The 19,920-nt window shown below is 49.0% G+C and overlaps 1 protein-coding gene across 2 annotated transcripts in view; it reads left to right on the plus strand.

Moving 5' to 3' along the window:
- Positions 1-19,920, plus strand: part of ETS1 (ETS proto-oncogene 1, transcription factor) — a 78,625-nt gene that overhangs the window by 50,191 nt on the left and 8,514 nt on the right. For both annotated transcript variants that reach the window (XM_055728500.1, XM_055728499.1), the window contains 5 exons: positions 3,555-3,674; positions 4,358-4,558; positions 7,978-8,055; positions 8,967-9,215; positions 12,656-12,916. In XM_055728500.1, the coding sequence (XP_055584475.1) occupies positions 3,555-3,674; positions 4,358-4,558; positions 7,978-8,055; positions 8,967-9,215; positions 12,656-12,916 (909 nt within the window). The remainder of the gene's footprint in view (positions 1-3,554; positions 3,675-4,357; positions 4,559-7,977; positions 8,056-8,966; positions 9,216-12,655; positions 12,917-19,920) is intronic.

Genomic DNA, 19,920 nt, shown 5'->3' on the forward strand with positions numbered 1-19,920 from the left:
GCTGGCTAATGCTGCTTCCCATCCATTTCTTCTGAGCCTGTGTGTGTGCATGCATGCGTGCATGTGTGTACTTAGTGGATAGCGGGAGGTACCCAAAAGGAGACGTTTTATTTGTGCAAGATTTGATTAAAATCTTGGAAACAGGTTTCAGATGGCAGTGAAAGCTGAAACCAGGGGAGCTAAGCCCAGGTTGCTTTTGTTACCGAAATTCTGCTTGGCTCTGACCTTGAGGCATCCCAGACTGGAGGTGAAGGACTTCTCAGTGGGTGCTGGAGGACATCACCAGGGCTTGATTCTCCTACCTGGGAAGTAACTGCCCTGCACCCAGCAAAGCTGCAGTCGGCAGAGCTGGGTAGAGCCCGTTGTGCTCCCTGGCCATGCAGGGATTAACAAAGAAAATGATACTTAAGTAAATACAGTATCTCAAAACCTGCAGAGGCAGAATTTAGATTAAAAACTGCCCGTCCCCCCTGTCTTTTTCAGATCACACAGCTAAGGCATGTCCACAAACATGTATGCAGAGCTTTACACACACATTTACACGTGTGAGCTTCTCTATCGATGTGGGACACTGCTGACTAAAATAAGGCTTCTACAAGCGTTTGCAGGCTTGGGGCTTTTTGGCTGGTTTGTCTTCTGAAGAAGTTTTAACTAGTACCTACAATCTAACAGGAAAAATGTAGATGAAGTTTCAATCCTAAATCTGCCGGCTACAACGTATTTTGAAGGAGAACCTTGAAATGCACATTTTGGTTTATTTTGGTGTTTAAATAGAAACTCTCTTTTGGCACTTTGCTTTTTCTTTTTCTTTTTTTTTTTTTTTCTCTTTAATTTGAAAATAGACTGTTTGCTTCTCCGATGACCTCTCCCTGGGAATCACTTTTAAGTCTTCCCTGTTTTGACATGTTGTTTGTGCAGAGCTCAGCATTCACCTTACTAAACCGAAACCTTATCCCCCGCTACTGAAAAATTGATTCGCTGGGTATGTGCAAACCCAGCCCCATGAATCCTGCAGGAGAAAACGGGGGATTGGTGGTAGGTACTCACTTGTATCGCAGAGATAAAAAAATTTTCACACACCTCACCTTGCCCTGCTGCTCTTTGTGGCTTGCGTGAGGAGGTCACAGGTTTTTCACAAGGGAATCAGTGTAAAAATTGGGGTTAGAAACGTTTTTTTTTTAGCCTAACTGTGACTCATCTTCCCATAGCACCCGGGAGCAGTGAACTGCCGTTTAACCAGTCGGCAGAGGGGAGCGGATTCCTGGGTGGTCCCTGTAACCACAGAGCACAGAAAGCAAAGCATTAAAATGTAACATGAGGATGAAGGGAAAGGGGCACTGAACCACTTTCTCCCACTGTTATCTCAACACAGCAGATGGGGAACAGAGATAGCGAAGGTGGCTGCTCATTTTTCCGTGCCCTCTCCAGCCAAATCCAGTAAATAATGAAGTGTAATTTGCCAAATAGCCTTTGAATGTATTATTTGCTTTCGAAGGTCCTGATACTTTCTCTGTGGCAGGCAGTCCTTGATTTATGTGGTGGGGTTGAGGGGAGGAGTTGGGTCCTGAGGGACTCAGTGTTGGGAATTTTACTAGTCTTACCTGAGCAAAGAGTCGTGCAAATCATTACTTGAGTGCCTTGGTGACTAACGCTGGAAGGAGCTGCAAATCGAGGGGGTGATTTTGCATGTCTTTTACTTGGGGACGATGAATGGAAGGTGCAAAGATGGGGACAGAAAAATTGCCCTTGTTTGGCTTGGCAGTGGAATTGCATTTGGTGCATCCAGGTGACAATTTGGGGATGCTTTGCAGCATGTCAGCCTCACCCTGTGCTATGGAGCTGCACGTGGATGCTACTTGCCCCCACCCCCAGATTCCCACTTGCAAAAAAAACCCTCCAACATCACATTGTTTGGACTTGGATGCCTGCAAGTATGGCTGTGGAGGGACCTGAGTGGAGCAGGAGCCCAGACTGGGTTAGACTGGAAGGCGGTGTTGTACTAGGCTGCCTGTGCTCGGCGGCCGCAGCGCTGTCTTCAGCCCTGACTCGCATTAGGGATGCACTCAACTCTGCTTGAAACAAATGCTGGCCAGCATTTTGCAGGTATAATGGCTGATTAAATCAGAGCTTAAATTAACTTAGAGCAATGGTGAGCCGAGGTGGCTGGGGTTTCCACAAAACAGAGAATTCTTTGATTTTTGATGTCTACATCCAGACATTCATGAAAACATCAAAGAGCTTGTGCATGTTGTCATTTTTCCACTGAGAACAGTTTTCATTGAAAAATTTCCAATAGGCTACAGTGCTAAACCCGTCTCAGGTGGAAGATGTACGTAGGAGACTGATAAAGTCCAGTTGTTTGAGATGGTGGTTGTATGAGGCTTTCCTTCTCCGTGAAAGATGTTTTTCAGGAATGCTTAAAATAGATGAAGAAGAGCCAAACCTTTATTCTGATTGAGGAGGGTTTTTTTTTAACTGGTTGCCTTTGTTTATGAAAATGTTTGGCTACAACTGTCTGCCTCCTTCCAAATAAATTAGAAAAAGCAAAAAAAATAAAAAGAAAGGAAGAGCTTTGCTTCTCATCAGGACTTACTCCAAGGCCTGGCTCTTGGCTTGGTCCTGTGCTCTCCCATGGGGGCGGCTGAGCATTGTTCAGTGACTCACCCCGAATCGCGTCGCTCCGTGCTATGGGCTGCGCATGATGTAACTCTGTCCTAATGTGGGATTTTCCAGCTCTTTGTTTTCCTTCCCTCCTTGAATGGGTTTTCTGCTGGTTCCTCATCCTGCCTCAGCCTGCTGTCAGCTTACTTTTTCCAGGATTGCCCATGATTCTTTTAAATTATTTTTTTTCCTTTTGCTTTTCTTTGGACCGGGATGCCCAGAGGTGGAGTGGTAATTTGGAGATGCTTTTCTCTCTGTTTTCTTGTTCACCCTAATGTGGGACTCTTCACCTTCATTGGTGTCTGGACCTGCTTAGCTGTCTCCCAGGCTCCAGATGGGGGTGATGAAGCCCAGCAGGCTGATGTCTGGAAAGGTCTTTGATATCACCATCTCATTTCTAGTAGCGCATTCATGGTTGGTTTGTAGGAACACCACGTGCACCATGTAACCTAGCTCACCAGACATGGCCTGTTGATGCCCTTTAAGTACAGGCTTATTATCACAGAATCACAGAATGGTTTGGGTTGGAAGGGACCTTAAAGATCATCTCATTCCACCTGCCCTGTCGTGGGCAGGGACACCTTCCAGTAGACCAGGTTGCTCAAAGCCACATCCAGCCTGGCTTTGAACACTCCCAGCGATCGGGCAGCACATTCCAGTGTCTCACCACCCTCACAGTAAATTCCAAGCATAAGATTCTTTTCTCTTGTATTTAAGATGCCTGCTTGTGGACTTACAGGGTGTAGGTGTAGGGGGTAGAGGGTCTGGGTGTGAAAATTCCAGATGATAAAAAGATGTCTCTATTTTTCTGACAATTTAATGGCCAGCATGACTCCTGTCATCTTTCCCAGTCCCATATCCTTATGACCATTTTTCTCTCCTGCTTCTTTCAGATATGGAATGTGCAGATGTGCCTTTATTAACTCCCAGCAGCAAAGAAATGATGTCTCAGGCATTGAAAGCCACCTTCAGCGGCTTCGCAAAAGAGCAACAGCGGCTGGGAATCCCCAAAGGTAAGACATGGTTTCCCACTGAGCAGCCGTGGTAGCCGAAAAAATTGTGGCCTCTGCCAGGCTGCACTTGTCCACATCTGCCATCTCTTGTGTTGATTCTCTTCACGTAGTGTTGCCTTGTTTTCTTGGCAGCTTCAGCTAAAAAAATCTGGACATACAGGCAAAACCTTTTAGTACCACTTGCCAACTACACCTGTCTGATGGATTGTACCTGTCTGACAGATTGTGCCCGTCTGTCCTGCTCAGTTCTGCTGGGTGACCGCTCCTGCAGCTATGGGGACCTGCTCCTTTGGAGACACCTCCAGGACTCCCATTTGCGAGTCATCTCCACTATAGGGAGAAGCAGCAGAAACCTTTTACCAGAGGCTGATGACAGGGAGAAGCCAAACAAAATGGAGAAATGGGTGGCAGAAGGCGTCAGAGAACTGGTGGGATTTTTAAAAGTCCCAAATAAATCCAAAGCTCATTCCTTGTGTGCAATATGTCTGCAGGAGGGCTGCCCCAGACTGTAGTGTGTAGTATGGCATTCCCCCACCCCGTTTTACCCCTGTGCCAGTGGACATCCAGGCTGTAGGGGACGAGGCAGTGCAGTGCAGCTGTAGCCCTGTTTGTGCCCTGTTTTCCTGAGGAAATGGCCTGTGGTTGCTCATTAATGGATCCCTTCTACCACCCCCTTGCTGCAGATCCCCAGCAGTGGACGGAGACGCACGTGCGGGACTGGGTGATGTGGGCAGTGAATGAATTTAGCCTGAAGGGAGTGGATTTCCAGAAGTTTTGCATGAATGGAGCTGCCCTCTGTGCCCTGGGCAAGGAGTGCTTCCTGGAGCTAGCGCCTGACTTTGTGGGAGATATCCTTTGGGAACATCTGGAGATCTTGCAGAAAGGTGAGTCCTGGAGTCTCCAAGGTGAATGGCTCACACCGTCCTGGGTGACTTGATTTTGGGCCTTTCCGAAAAGCTTGGCTTGCGGTCTGGCTGTGCAATGAAGTGTTCACCTGGGGCTTTATTCCCCATAAAAGCAGCTTTCAAAGCCCAGCTTTCCAGTGGGATTTCAAATGGGCATCCCAAGCGGTAGTGGCCAGTGCAAATCCTGGCACTGCTTGAAAGAGGAAGAGCATTTGTGCCAGCTGCTTGGCAGGAATCCACAGTGGGCAGGGACACTCTGCCTGCCTGGAAAAGGGATTTTCCAAAGCATTCTTCCTCAGCTCCCGTTGTGAATTTTACTACTTCCTCCGGTAGAACTAGGTACAACAATACTGCTGAAATCCACCGTAATTTCCCAGTTGCAATTGGAAGTTGCTCTGCTTTGTTTCATGTCCCAAAAGGTATAAAGGCGTTTTGTTAAGAGTGGCAGTGTCCCCAGCCACAGAAGCCATCTCTGCCAGTCCCTGCATGACAGCATTCGAGGGCGTTAATTTTCATGACTGGGGACGCAAACATGGATTTTGGGTGTTGATTTTCACAGTGTCTGGATGCCCAAGCAACACTTAACCTGGGGTGGTTTCTAAAGAGCAAGTGAAGAGCTTAACACCTGTAACTGAGCCACAAGCAGGAGCAGCAGCAAATCTAGCCTCTTTCTGTAGCTCCTTTTTGTGGGGAGGGTTTTGCTTTCCTGGCATATCCCTTGCACTGTTATACTGACCCCTGCGTGCATGTCAGCAGGCTTGTACTGGTGGCAGGAAGGGGAGGGGGAGCAAAGTTATGCCTTCCAGGAAACCATTGACAAATGAATGTTAATTGCTGATTACTAATTTTACTGCTACCTGTGGTTTGCAAAAGGTAAACACAGCTCTTCCCAGGGTCTGTGTATGACAGGCTGTTTTTCTGCGCTTTGACTCTATATCTGTTCTGTTCTTCTCTTTTTGCATGATTTTTATTGAGTGCTTGTATCAACAGAAAGCAGCTAAACCAAACAAAGCAAAATGTTGCAGTCATCCCAATTTTTCCTTGCTATAAGCCATGCTTCTAATGCAGCTCTGCCTCCCCGCAACCCTTCGTTTGTTTGAGCTGTAACACACTGGAGAGGGGGTCCACGCGCTGCAGGTGCTGACTGGGGCATCAGAGCTGGGTTTGCAGCTCCTTCCTGCAGATTCCCCAAGGCATGGAGACGAACTTGGTGCTGTAGTTTCATGGTAAAGTCAGGATCATGTTTCCTTATAGCATTGACACACACAGTATTCAGATGCTGCAGCTGTGAGGATGCAAGAGGTCTGAGATAGAGAGGAGCTTTTGCAGAGAAGCTGGAAATCTTTGTGCCTGTTGCAGCTTTGCTTCCAAAGGGATGAGAAAGAAGAAAGCTGTATTTCATTGTCTCAACACTGTCGGCGTAGCCCTGGGAGCCTAGAAACCTCTGTTCTCTTGTTCAGTTTTACTGGTGACTTCGTCACTTCTTGCATAAGCTATCTGAGCCTTAGCTTCTATGGTGGGTTCTTAACACATTTCCCAGAAGGGCAATGTCTGTGAAGTATTTGTAGAGTAACTAAGAAGAGTTTCCAAGAAATAACCAGCCTCACCCCAAAGACTAATTTCTTTTCCCTGTAACTCATAGAACTTGTATTCTGGTAGTACATCTCCAAACTTGACAAGATCTGGGTTCTGTTGTGCTGGTGCTCTACAGATACAACGTGCAAAATTGTCTGTGCCACATCCCTCTCCACGCAGGAGGACATGGTTGTTTCCACTTTGCGGCTGGGGATGCAAAGTGTGAAGAGGTGAAGGTTTTCCCAGGCTCAACCGTGGAGCCAGGGTCCAACTTGCCAGCTCCCATCTCTTCCATCGTCCCCAGCCACCCACCATCATCACTTGGGTGTGTGGATGCTGGGAGTGGTGGTTAACCCCAAAATGTTGAGCTTTACCTAAGCGGTGCGACCGCCGGTGTTGGGTCATGCTGGGACAGGCTGTGACCTTGCTGTCCCTTCAGCTAACATGCCTCCCTTGTGAGTGCTTTCTGAGAGTGACTCATGTACCACAGCCAGCTCAGGGTTTAAAAACGGCAGCAGATGGGCGACTTTTCCCTGCATGGATTTGGGTATTTTCAGGCATATTTTTCCAAATTTCTTCCTAAAATAACCTCTTCAGTTACCAGCAGTCAGCAGTGCCCTCCACTTGACTGTAAGCATAGCTGAAGGTTGCTCTCTTTCTCTGTGGTCACCCACCCTGCCCCTTGGCAGACACCGTGGGGAGAGGAAAAGAGCATTTCTCATTAGGTCTCTCTGTTTGCACAAAACCTCCTTTTGTTGGAGAATATTTTCCACCCTGCAATCCCCAGGAGAGAGGACCAAAATTAAGCTCCTTGCAAGCAAACGTGCGTTATCTTCAGTTTGCTTCTCTTTAGCCTCAGCAGAAATAAACATAACCCAGAGTTGTCTGTGGTTTTTATTTTGGTTACCCTCTGCAAAGAAAACAAAATCTCCCATGCGGGTGTCTCTGCCCACATACCGAGCTGGAATGATTAAGGTGTTAATGGAAAAACTGGTCAGGGTAGGAGCAATGTGGCTTTTACATGGGAAAGCAAAAAATTCAACGCCAAGCCCAAGAGTACCAAAGTGCTCGGAAAAAGCAATAGAAAGCGGAGAATCTATGCTTTGATGTGCTACGCGCTCTTTCTCAGTGAATTAAGCCTGTAGAAAGGCTAAAATTTTGCATGCTGCCCATATATACGCCGTAGAGTGTCTTGTTAGGAGTTGGGTGACAGACAGAGCAGCAAAGCTTTTTGGAGCATGAGATCTTCTGCCTGCATCAGGTGCAACGTGGAAGGTGCCTTGTAGGCTGGGAACTAGCATTGCTTTGGGGCTGTAGGAGTTGGTTTTGGTATGTGTTGCCCACTCACTTGCACACACCTACTGCTGGTCTCAAAATAGGGGCTTTTTCAGGAAAACAACTGGCCACCCATGGTGGAGTTTTTTTCACAAGCTCACAGATGTAAGCGTGATAAGCAATTCTCAAGAGAATGAAAGCTGACAAAAATCGAGGCAAGCAAGGAAATTATGCAACTAGTATTTCAGAACCACCTGAAGCCTCTGATTGAGAAAGTTGTTGTTTTGTTGGGGTTTTTTGTTTTGTTTTGTTTTGTTTTGTTTAAATTTGGGCATGCCTGCAGCCAGAGTTCCCAAAGGAACCCAAGTGCATCAAGCACTTGTTTCAGTGGGATTTCAGCTCCTAACTCATTTCTGTTCCTTTGAACATTCTGGTTTAACCCAGAGAGGAGCATTTTAGGAAGTTCAGACCTCTCTGTATTACAGCAAGCCTTGCAAAGCATAATATGCCGATGGACGTGTGACATTTCCTTCCTTTCCTCTTTGCAGAAGAGGTAAAACCGTACCCAGCAAATGGAGTGAATACAACATATCCAGAATCCCGCTATTCTTCAGACTACTTCATTAGTAAGTCTCAATCATCAGTATCATTCTGGTGCTTCCAGTGCTGCCTATTAGAGATTTGTCTGCATCACATGAAGACTGTACCATGCAGTTGTTGCTCTGTTGTGGCAGAGCGTGCAGAGTGCGTAATTTTATCTTTCCTAGGCTTTTGGGTTCATTTAAAAGCCATCTGTACTTTTGGGTGACTGCCTTGAGATGCCATAATCTGACTTTGCAAGCACTGCTTGCTTGAAGCTGTAGCTCAGCTGACCTCAACACTCCAAAACACGGGGAATTCTTAAGAACTTATTAAAAAATAGAGGGAATGGGGGAAGAAGGCTGAATTCTGGGTTGCTAGGAAGGAACCTAGCAAGGAAAGGGATGAGTCATCAGTCTGGACTCCTGCATTTCCCATTGCCATTGGTTTGAAGATGTTCTTTAAGGGCATTTGAAAACTGTGATGTATTTCATGAACCAGCACAAAACCCCAGCTCACCTGAATTGGGATTCCAGGCTCTGGCCAGTGAGGAGAGGTGACTGTGGAAGCGACTCATCTATTAAAATCATCAGTGAAACTTCTTTGCCCTATATCCTTTGCTGAGACTACACTCTTCCATGATTTTCCACCTTTTTCCCACTAGCAGCTTGCTTGAGAGGAGTTTGATGTAATGCACATTGGTGATGGTTGAGGATGTCTTATTTTTCTAACTTGCTGCAATTTTAAGACACCATTTATCTGTAGCTTTTAGAAACGTTAACTCAAAATTAGTGCCCAGTTGTGCCAGGTATTTTATATGCAAAGGCAGTCTGCTTTTGCACTGCAGACCTCAAATCTCGCTGTGCTGTGGGAGGCTGGAGGGGGAGCAGGCAGCACCCTGGTTTCCTTGAGCTGTTTGGGTTTGTGTTGCTTTCTGACCCTCCCGTTTTGCTGACAGGTTATGGCATCGAGCATGCACAGTGTGTGCCTCCCTCCGAGTTCTCCGAGCCCAGCTTCATCACAGAGTCCTACCAGACCCTCCATCCCATCAGCTCGGAAGAGCTCCTGTCCCTCAAGTACGAGAACGACTATCCCTCAGTCATTCTGCGTGACCCAGTGCAGACGGACTCCCTGCAGACAGACTACTTCACGATCAAGCAAGAAGTAGTAACGCCAGATAACATGTGCATGGGACGTACCAGTCGAGGTAAAGTTGGACATCTCCCAGGGTTTTCTTGGGTTCTTGCGATTCTACCTCTTTCAACACAAGTGCTGCCTTCCCTTCTGTCGGAGATGGTGCTTTGGGGGCCTCGAGGCCATCAGGGAGCTGTGCGATGCCAGTAACAAAGCCATTTCCCAACAGATATACCTTATGGGTTGAACTCCCATGGATTCCCTGATGGCTTTGAGCCCTCCCCTTTTCTCTCCAGGGAAAGTATGAAGAAGGTCTTTCTTTTCTCTACTCTGCTGCCTGCTTTTACAACATCTGCAAAAATGTGGCATTTCTGGCTCTGTACTTTGATGTCAAACTTCAGTGAAGTTGAAATAGGCTTTAAGGTTGTTAGGGACTGCTGTGTGGCTGTATAAATCTCATTTTCCTAGGAGACCAGGCAAAACCTCACAAACTCTTCACAAGTTCTCATCAGGAATTACTGTCCAAGGCTCTGAAGGATTTTATACACGATGATCCGAAGTCTTTATCCATTGTCTCCATTGAGTTTGATGGCTGCTTGCCTGAACTGATAATCTGTTCTGATGAACCCAAGCCCTGTGCTTTGTTAGGAGATGCAGATGTCATGGGTTGAGTCAGCGACAGAGCTGAAGGACCCCCTGAATCCTTGTGCTACAACCCTACCTACAACCGAAGAGTTACAGGTACATGATTCCTGTTTGAGATGATGCGATTTAAACACCTAAACACTTTAGAGGATCTGAGCCAAAATACCTTTTCAATTAATATTATTAAATTCTGAACACATGGGGCCCAGATGCCTGACTACTTTGTAATTACATTGCTTAATGCAAGGCTGAGGATCTGGCTTACAGTATGTATTCAAAGCAAAAGTTTAATCCATAGAGCTCAAAGTCACTTACAAAGGGGGTATCATTATCTCCTGATTCCAGGTAGGGAACCTGAGGCACGGGGAAGAGATCTGACCTGCCTGCGATCACACCCTGAATAGAATCCAGGTGTCTCCATGCCTAAAATTCATTATAGTAACGTGTTGCTGTGAGCCAGGTTTGATGTTGAACATTTAAACCCATTCATCCAGCTACGAGAGCTGAAGATATGCTGGCTCCCTGTGAAAGCCAGAGCCCCTTTGCCCGTCTGCGTCGCATGTGCATTGCTCAGTGGAGCTCATTTTAAGTTTCTCATTCTTTTTCCAAGCTGGGAGAGCTAATGACAGGAAAGTTATTATTTGTATTATTACCTCTGCTTCTGCTGCTGGCTGAGTGTTAATATGAGAGAGGTGATTGGATGATATGGTGAGCCAAAAGGGCAGCGGTGTTAGAATTTTAGGTGAGCTCCTCTTTCTGGGTTTTTCTGACTAGCTTTCATCAGTGTCTTTCCCTTTCCTTGACCTTTTCTTTAACATAGGTGATTTCATAATAATTCTCCTTGAGATGCAATGATTCAGGCATGCTTTTGCAATCGTACCTGGAGGCTGTTCTCCCTGGCAAGCCTAAAAAGGCTCCAGGGCAGGGAAGAGTGAGCCCTTAACTTCAGCTCTGCGAGGGGGGGGATCAAGGGCTCCTGGTGTTAGAAAACACTTCAACATACTGATTGCGATTGAAGAAATACAACAGGCTATGGCTGTGCTTACACTAACACTTTCAGCCATGGAGAAAGACCTTTGGGTGGCATAAATCCTCCCAGAGTGGTATAAAAGAAGCCTTAACGTAAAGCAGAGTCCAGTTCATTTATATTTACGTATGTCTTTACCTTCCGCTGTCTGAAAAGGTTAGTCTGTCGCAATGTCAGGCGCTTCAGCAGTGGCAAGTTGAGGATGAAGGTTTTCCAGACAGTCGCCTTTTGGCTTGCTTTGTGTCGGCCTCAGGAGGGAATTTTGTGGTCCCGTGGGAGTTGTTCCACGCTACCTTATCGGCGAGGGCGTCTGGCTGGAAAGTGTAGCTGCCAAACTGTTTTAAGTTTCTCCTGAGTAACTGCAAGGCCTGATTTTTCCAGCTAGGTCAAATTTAGGTGAATTTTCAACGAATTGACACAAGTTGCATCTTTGACACTGGCAGATTTTTAATTCCTTTGCTAAACAAGCTTGTGCTGCAGTACTTCTTAGGGGAGTGGTTATGCCAATTAATGAACACGCGTAAAGTGGTGTTATATATCAGGAAAGGATGGAAGTGTATTCTGTGACATTCTCAAAAAAAAACCTAAAAGAAAAAAAATAGCATGAATCTGAAACATGGCTGTTACCAGCAGATTCAGGCCAATGGATCCAAACTTCTGGGCCAGCAATCGGGGCAGAGCCCACGGTAGTTGTGTCTGTTCACAGCAAGTGCTCATCAGACTACAACACAACAAATATTTGGGGGAGCATGCCAGCATCCTTCCACGTTCCTGTTCCCCAGTGATTTACTATCTGGGCCCAAGCTGCGGGTAGCTCTGCCAATGGAAATTTCTCCAGGAGTTCTTGCACAATCCCAGCAGCTGTTTTTAGCCCAGTTTGGGAAATTAGTGAACTTGAATGATCCTGTTACGCTCTTAGTTTGTCAGTAAAGATGTTGAGCAATCAGCAGCGTACGGGAGATCAGAGAGAGCAATTTCAGTTTGTTCTTTGGATCCTTTTTTAGCTCTCTGTTTTAAGTACAGAGGGTATACTTATGCTGTCTCTAGTGGGTGTAAATCAGCATAGCACTGCTGAGGATCTGGCCTCTCGTGTTCTGGTCTTTACTAAAAATACCCCAGAGAGTAGCCTTGATACAACCCAGCTGTGCTCACCTTACCAGAACTGGAAAAACAGCAGTTTGAGCTTTCAGCCTTTTCCTCTCCTCCTCCATCAAATCTGCTGCTGTTTGGGGATTTGGGGGTGGAAGCTGGTTGTAACATATGGCGATAAAAGGCTGCTGTATAGTTTTGTAGGAAACATCAAAAGTAAAGTAGCCGAGTGTCCAGTGCCCATGAATATGCTTGAGCAGCATTTATATAAGGCTGGCAGATATAATGTGGGACTTATTGGAGACCCGTATCTTTCAGCAGCAAGAGTGAGAGGTCCTGGAGTGCCCATGTTTAGGTATCTGAACTGAGCCTTGAATATCTGCGTAAAGTAAATTATTTCTCTGCCATTGCCTTTTTGAAGGGAAGACAATTCCCAGGTAGCCCCAGGCATCAGTCTTGGTTAGAGAGTCAGGACTTCGGGTTTTTCCTCCGACTTTCTCTGCCTTGCTCTGCTGCCTGAACTTCTCTGGGGCTCAGATCGCCCTTCTCTGAATTAAGAAGATATCAAAGTATCCCAGTTTCAGGCTGTACTTTGAGTTTGTTCAGAGATGAGGTGTAGTAGGACAGCATCATTTGTCTGGTTGCCTTCTGCCCACCGAGCGGGCAGGCGAATCATCCCTCTCCTGGCCGCGGCAAGCCAGAGCATCCCTGTGCTGGCCAGGCACAGCTGACGTGCTCTTCCTTCTCACCAGGTAAACTGGGCGGCCAGGACTCCTTCGAGAGCATAGAGAGCTACGACAGCTGTGACCGCCTGACACAGTCCTGGAGCAGCCAGTCCTCCTTCCAGAGCCTGCAGCGTGTCCCATCCTACGACAGCTTTGACTCGGAGGACTACCCCGCCACCCTGCCCAACCACAAGCCCAAGGGCACCTTCAAGGACTATGTTCGAGATCGGGCCGATATGAACAAGGACAAGCCTGTCATTCCTGCTGCTGCCCTTGCTGGCTACACAGGTAGGGACATGCTCCTCAGGGAACCGCATCTCTGCTGAGCATCTTGGGTGGAGCATCTCCACTGGTGGAGGGCAGAGCCTCCAGGGTCTCTGGGTTGCCTGGTGTCTGTGTTGCTGGTTGGGGGGGTTTGGAGTGTCTCTGGGGTCAGTCATACGCATGTGGGCACACCTGAGGGCACACAGCCCCTCAAGGCTGCATGTCCTTCAAGCATGGGCATTCCAGACCTCAGGGAAGATGTAGGACCGGGCAGACTGCAGCATGTGTGATGCCTTGGGTTGTCATTTATACCTAGATGGCTTCTGGCTGGGTTTGGTAGGAACTGGTGTCTGATTTGTATCGCTGAGAACACAAGGTAGTAGAGAGCCCTTTTTTCACCTTCTGACACTTCCATGAGATGTGCTGGCCACTTGCTTGTGGTTTTCCCACATCAGGCAGGAGTGGCTGCATTTCTGGCATTGCTGTGTGTGATGTGAAATAATCTTCTCCCCTTCTGGCATGGAGGAAGCACTTGGTTTTTGCACTTTACCGTGGTGCCAGGGAGGGATGGGATGGTGTCAAAGCAGACCCAGACATTTTCCATTCCCTGCACTGGGAGAGGTGAGAAGGTGATAGGCCATGGAAACTCCGGCTTTTCCATATGACAGCCCTCCTCCAGCAATCTGGCATCTCATGGAGAGAAACCTGGTGGGATGGGGCTTCCAGCTAAAACTGAGATAATCCTTTCCAGTCCTTCTGTGCTGTGTCTTTTCCCTGTACTGTAAGTAAAATTCACAGAGCAGCCTGCTGCCAGTTCCCCTTTTCCTTGTACATACTGATCTCTCCTGCCCCAGCTGGTAGCAGCTGTGGCCCGGAGGAGCCAAGTGGTGGAAATAGTTTGTGCCGATAAAGATCATCAACAGGTTCAGAGTAGATCCTGAGGTGCGGCTGTCCCTGAAATCTCCTCCCACGCACAGCTCATCTTAGGGCTGATATCTAGTTTTTTGTAAGGGGCGGGGGGAGAGAAGCAGAGGGGAGGTGAGGTGGAGAGATAATTTTAGGAGCTATGTGTAAAAAAGGAGGTGGTTTGTTGCTATAGCATTAGTCAGACAGAAAGCTCAGCCCTGCTTGCTGAATGAGCCTGTTTCGACCAAGTGTATGCAAAATAAAAGTGTGCTCTGCTATTCCTGAATGATTTTTGGCCGGAGGATGTGGTGGGGAGAGGCATGAGTGGTAGGAGGGGCCGTGCCCTGGGACACCATCCTCCGCACTGTGCCATGGAAGTTGATGTTCCTAAGAAAAGAGACCAGTGAGCATAACTTGCAGTTTTTATTCCTATTTTCCCAGATCACGCCTTTCACTACAGCCTGTGGAAGTGTTTTGGGTACCCAGGGCATGGGCAGGAGCATTGGTTGCATTTTAACAGCCGGGGAAACTGAGGCACAGGGGCACGGCACTGGCAAAACTAACTTTATTTTCCGAGCTGGATGTTTCCTAGAATCCCAGCTGTAGCTGATGGAAAAGAGCCGCCCCCGCAGAGAGGTGATGTTCCCAGCTCCCTCCGCCAGCGAGGAGCTGAAGTCAGCGGCTGGCCCCTCTGTTTTGCCAAGGAATATTAGCACCCCAAAGACTGTCCTTGGACCCGTGCCGTCAGGAAGGGGGGACTTCGCTTAATGCAATGCCAGAGCACACTTCCAAACGCTTTGTGCTGCGTAATATTTTCCCTTGCCTCATTTCAAACCCTGTTTTGAGCCGGGAAGGTAATCCCTTGGCCCAGACCTTTCCGTGTGATCAATAAGTGGGAGCGCCTGGTTTTTTTTTTCTTTTTTTTTTGCATTGCTTCACTTGAGCATCTTTAAACGGGGAGAGGAAAACCAGAGGTTTCCAGAATCAGCAGTCACTTGGAAATCCTTGGGCTGGAGCACGGCTTGCTTCCTCTGAAGACTGCTAAGCAGTAATTCAGTCCTCAAACCATCACAGCCTGCATTTACTGTTGGCAATGAACTTTGGACAGGTGATCTCTGCAGGTGTGTGACCGGAGAGGTCCTCTGTCCCTTTTTAAAGCCCACTGACCTGTCAGCACCTTAAATTTTCGGTGCAAAGGGAGCACAGTATAGGTGCAAAGCAAAGCCCAGTTGCTGTGAAAGCAGGTCACAGTGAGAGCAAGTGAGAACACATTGCATTACAAACTGTAGGAGAACTGGGCACTCTCAAAAGTGTTTTGTATTACCATATTTCTGGAAAAAAAAAAATAAATAAAAATATCCAGGCTGGCCACTGAGAAGTGCTGGACCTCTTTCTTGGGCCAGCTGAGCAAGGAGTGTGAGGACTCTCGGGCAGAACTCCTAGGTCCTTCTTTTTTTGCTTTGCTTTACATTACTTTTACTTTACTCGGGGGAGGAAGTGCTGTCTAGCAGCTAGAGCAGAGGAACTTAAAGTCTGGGCTCTGTTTGCAGCTCTGGTGAGGAGGTGGAGCCTCCAAATGAGCAGAGCAGGGGATTACCAGCCCAGGGTCCCAAAGCGGCGAGGACCCCTGCTTTCCCTTTCTCACGCCCATGCCTCGAGTGTGTGTCCAACACCAGTCACCAGCCAGTGGAGCACCCGACGTGCCATGGTGTGCACCTTGTAGGGCTGGAAGGGTGAAGCCTGGGAGATCACGTCCTTCATCTCCAGGGCTCTCTAGGTTGACTTCAAGAATTGAGTTCAAGACAATATTGTTCAGGTTTTGTTACCAAGGGCCTTTTTTGCCGGTGGCCCAGGGAGGTGGCACAGCACTTTATCGCAGCCATGGTGGCAGATCTCTGATGGTATCTGCCCAAGGAGGCGCATACTTTGGTGAGAAGGTGCATTTTGGCGGAAGCTCCACTTGCGTTTGATGTGTTCTTCACCTAGCTCGCAAGCAGCTTTACAAAGCTGCGTTATCTGCCCCCACATCTTGACCTAATTTAACAAGTTGCCATGGTTGCTCGGATAGAGGTTGATGCAATTTTCTTATCTTTTTTGAAGGAGAAATGTAATTGCTCAGGAGTTGGTGAACTTCAGTTTCCATAGCTGCAGTGAGGGCCAGCTCTGGACACCTCTGGTTTTGGAGCCAGCTCTCTCAAAGCTTGGCCAGCTTGAGTCTTAGGTTAAGCCGTATTTTATTTTTTTATGAGATGACGTAGGAAATGGAGACAGCGTGTCTATTAAATTTAGGCAAGTGGTGTGTCAGGATACGTCTTCTCTGCAGGCAGATGTGCTAAACCTTACATGGGCTTAGCTGAGCTCAGTTTAAGCTTCCTCCTTCATGCACCAGTGCAGTGTTTGGTGTGGGCGGGCAGCTTGTGCTAGGTGCGTGCTGGCACATGGGTGTAGATCCCCCACCTGAGGCCAGCAGGGCTCAGTCGAGCTCGGCTTTGCAGCCCAGCCTGTGGCTGGTCCTTCACTGGATCCTGCAAGCCACTGCCTCCCATGGGTACCGTGGCCACCAGCATCCTTCATGAGACCTGATGCCACGTGGATAAATGCGGCTGGTCTGTCGTGGGCAGCCCACGCAGAGGGCAGGTGGTGTGGGTCTGATCGCATTGTTCTTTGGCCTTTCTGCCCTATATTCATTTTTCCACTACACTGACCTACTTGTGCAGCTGCCCTCCTGGTGTTTGCAGGTCCAGCAGAGGTTCAGACCCTCCCTCTGTCCCCGTGGTTGGCGATAGCCACTCAGGGCTGAATTGTTTTCGGCTTTTCTTGAGAGCCCCAAAGCATCTATGTGGGTTTATAGCCAAGACGTGGTGTTTGCTTTGTGGTACATAGGGCCTCAGCACCGTCTGTGCGGGCTGGGGCTTTCCATCTGAGTGCTGTCTGCATTGCCACACCAGAGCTGTCACGTGCCGAGCTGCTGCTCCACATAGCTGAACAGACAGAGCAGAGCAGTTCCCCTCGTGTTTGAGAGGCGAATGGAGGAAAGAGGGATGAGAAGGGTGAACTGAGTGTACACCAAACCTTGATGCTTCATCTGCAAGGCTGGCTTTGCGTTTGTGATGCTGTCCTTCGTTATGGACTCGGTTAGGAAGTTGCCGAATGCCTTTACATACAACCTCAGCACCTACAGAGTTAATGCCTCCTTCCCTGCTGATATCACACATGACCTGAGTGTTTCTCTTAGTTGCAGATTGCTGCTATCTTCATTCTCATGCTGCCCTTAGAGACAGAAAGTAGTGCAGGGAATAGCCACATCTCACAGGTGCTATACTGCCCAAGCATCCTGAAGCGCTTCTGTCTTCCAAATGGTTGTGTCCAGGCTGGGTTCCAGCCCTGATCCTTGCTATCAGCATTCACACTACCATGTTAATAGGGCCCAAATTTGCCTGTTAAACCCATGTGCCCTGTCCAAATTGTCTGCAGTGCAGAGCCTGAAGACCTCAGCAAGCCTCTGCTTCTGAGTGATGCTTATCTGTGACGCAGAAGTGAAAACACGCAGCTGCTGTTTTGCAAGAAATTCAAGTCAGTGCCAAAGAAAGTGGGTCTCTTTCAAGACAGCTTGTGTGCTGCTTCCCCTCTTCTTGGTGCCTATGCTGCTGGCCTGGATCTTCCACCAGTGAACTCCCAGGACATGCTGTGGTCATCCTCATCCAAAAATCCACCAGCAGCTGCTTTGCTGGCTCCTCTCCCACAACGGTCCGGTGATCTGGCTGTCCTTGTCACCCAGAGTCTGTGCAGTAGCTTTCCTAGAAACATCAGCATCCTTTCTGCTTGCCTGCACTTCTGGAGAAGTGTGCCTGTTACGAGCAACCGTAGCAACGTGTGTCTTGGGTTAGGGGAATCAGAAGCAGCACAACAGCATCTCAGCCCCCCATGCAATGCAGGGGATGTTGTTAGCATGGTCATCCTGGGTCATACCTTTTACCTGGCCTTGCAGGGTGACTTCAAATGTGACCCGCCAGCAGTTCCTGCCCACTTTCAGCCTCTGGTGCAGGGCCTGCAGGGGTCCAGCAGCCCATTTTGCCTCCACAAGGTGGGGAGCTCGAGGGTGGGGCTCAGGGCTGGTTTAGTGGCTTCTCCACCTGCCAGACTTGTGCAAATGACAGTGAAATCAGCCGCATGCAACATTGCCCAAGCGTGACAGCAGCTCAGCTCACACCAGAGCTGCTACAGCCCCTGGCAGCAGCATCTTAGCAGCCCAGAGGTGATGGCACAGTACCAGCTGTGGCTTTGCCTCTCCTTCGAGCAACGAGCTGGAGTGTTGCAGGGCAGCTCTTGGCCTGCAGGACCACCTTCAGGGGAAGATGGGAAGCTCATGAAACCCCTTGAGCTTTGACAGTTGCCTCTGAGTGAGACCAGTCCTTCCAGCATGTCATTCCTCGAAACACAGGAGATGCATCAGGAAAGTCAAATTGGCCCAGACTGGCCAGCCTGGCTGCTGTCCTGCATGGCCAGAAGCATGTAGCTCCCCAAAAAAGGTGCTTTCTGGGTCCTTACCCAGTTTCTCCATGGCTGCTCTTGGGAAATGCTTCTACCTGAGCTCCACTGCTGCCCTCCCACCACTTCATGGTGGCGTGACTACCTGCACCAGTCCGGGCAAGAACTGGGGAGGAGGTGGCTGGGCTTGGTCAAACAAGGGAGCGATGGGGATGAGCTTTGCTGTCCTCACACTGGGCGAAACTGGGGACCTTTGGTGCCACAGTGCCCTCGAAGGGGGCTCGGGCAGGGCAGGAACATGAGTGAGACGAAGGCTGTTTTGGAGACGTTGCTATGCCCAATTGTTTTGTTGGGTTGGAACCACAAACCACAGAGCGAAAAGCATAGGTGCGCCGCCTTTTTTTTTCTTTTTTTTTTTTTTTGGTAGGGTTTTTTCTTTCTTCTTCTTTTCTTGTTTGAAAGAAGGAAAACAAAATAGAGGCCGTTGAGAGGGGTGGGGGTGTGAAACCGTCTCGAGAGAGAGTGGGGATGACATGTTTCGGGCTGTGCCTTCCTGGGTACTGCGCAGGCGCCTGTCTGCCCAGCCGTGCGGTGCCACCATCACTGTGCAAGTGAAAGTGGCCATCGTGCGTTTTTTGCTTTCAAACCCCACCAGAGCCACCGGGTAGGAAAGTGGTAGGGGACCTCCAATCCCCATCAAAGGAGGATGGCACAGGGATGGGGTGGCGCCAGACCCTTTGCTCTGGGGACACCCATGGGTGCCATCAGAGAACTGGTGCCAAAGAGGCACTGCTCAGCCAGCAGTTCCCACTGTAGCAGCTGGTCGTCATCCGGCTTAAGAAGCATATTTTCCCCCTGACGCGGGAGAATTCCTGCGGTGTGACACTCCCCGCTGAAGGACCCTGTTCAGTGCCACCGAGGCCAGACAGGGCCCCCATTGTAGCCCTGTTGGGTGGGCGAGCCCCTCCAGCCAGCACTATTCTTAGCAGCCTTCACGGGTGCCGGAGGTCTCGGTGGGGTGGGAGGGCATCCCACCACCCTCTTGAGTTCTCGCCTTGTCTTTTGTGGAGTGGGGGCTGCCCCTCTTCCCCAGCCAGGGCTGGGCTTGCTCTGGGAAGCCCCGGCTTGTGTGCAGCGAGACCGGCGCCATAAAAAGTGGCTCATGTCCCTCCACCCCACGCTTCGGGCTGCGTCCAAAAAAAAAGGCCGGGGGAACACTCCGGCGGTGGTTGTTTTTGGAGATAACCAAGGCAACAGGTTGCGTGGTGGGATACACCCGCTGAGCTACACACCGGCCTTGGAGCAGTCGGTGGGGCCGTGCGTGCTTGTGCCGTGAAATGATCCGGGCCAGGCGGTGGTGGGGATTTCCAGCCCTGGCCAGGGACTGAGTGGAACCGTTGAAACAGAAGGGATGGAAAATAGGCGCTGCTCCCAGCTCCTGAGGGGGTGGAGGGTTGGGGTGCAGGAACAAGCCTGGCAACTTCATGCTTGTCTTGATAGCTTTGGGGATGTGACGTTGGCGGGTGGCATCGCTGCATGAGCCAAAGGTCCCCTCGAAATACCTGTAGACACTGGGTAAAAAAACTCCCTGCTCCTTGCTGGTCTGCAGAGCGGGCTAAAGCAGCTTCTTTCTG

Source organism: Falco cherrug, chromosome 17 (genome assembly GCF_023634085.1).
Source record: "Falco cherrug isolate bFalChe1 chromosome 17, bFalChe1.pri, whole genome shotgun sequence".
Taxonomy (NCBI): domain Eukaryota; kingdom Metazoa; phylum Chordata; class Aves; order Falconiformes; family Falconidae; genus Falco; species Falco cherrug.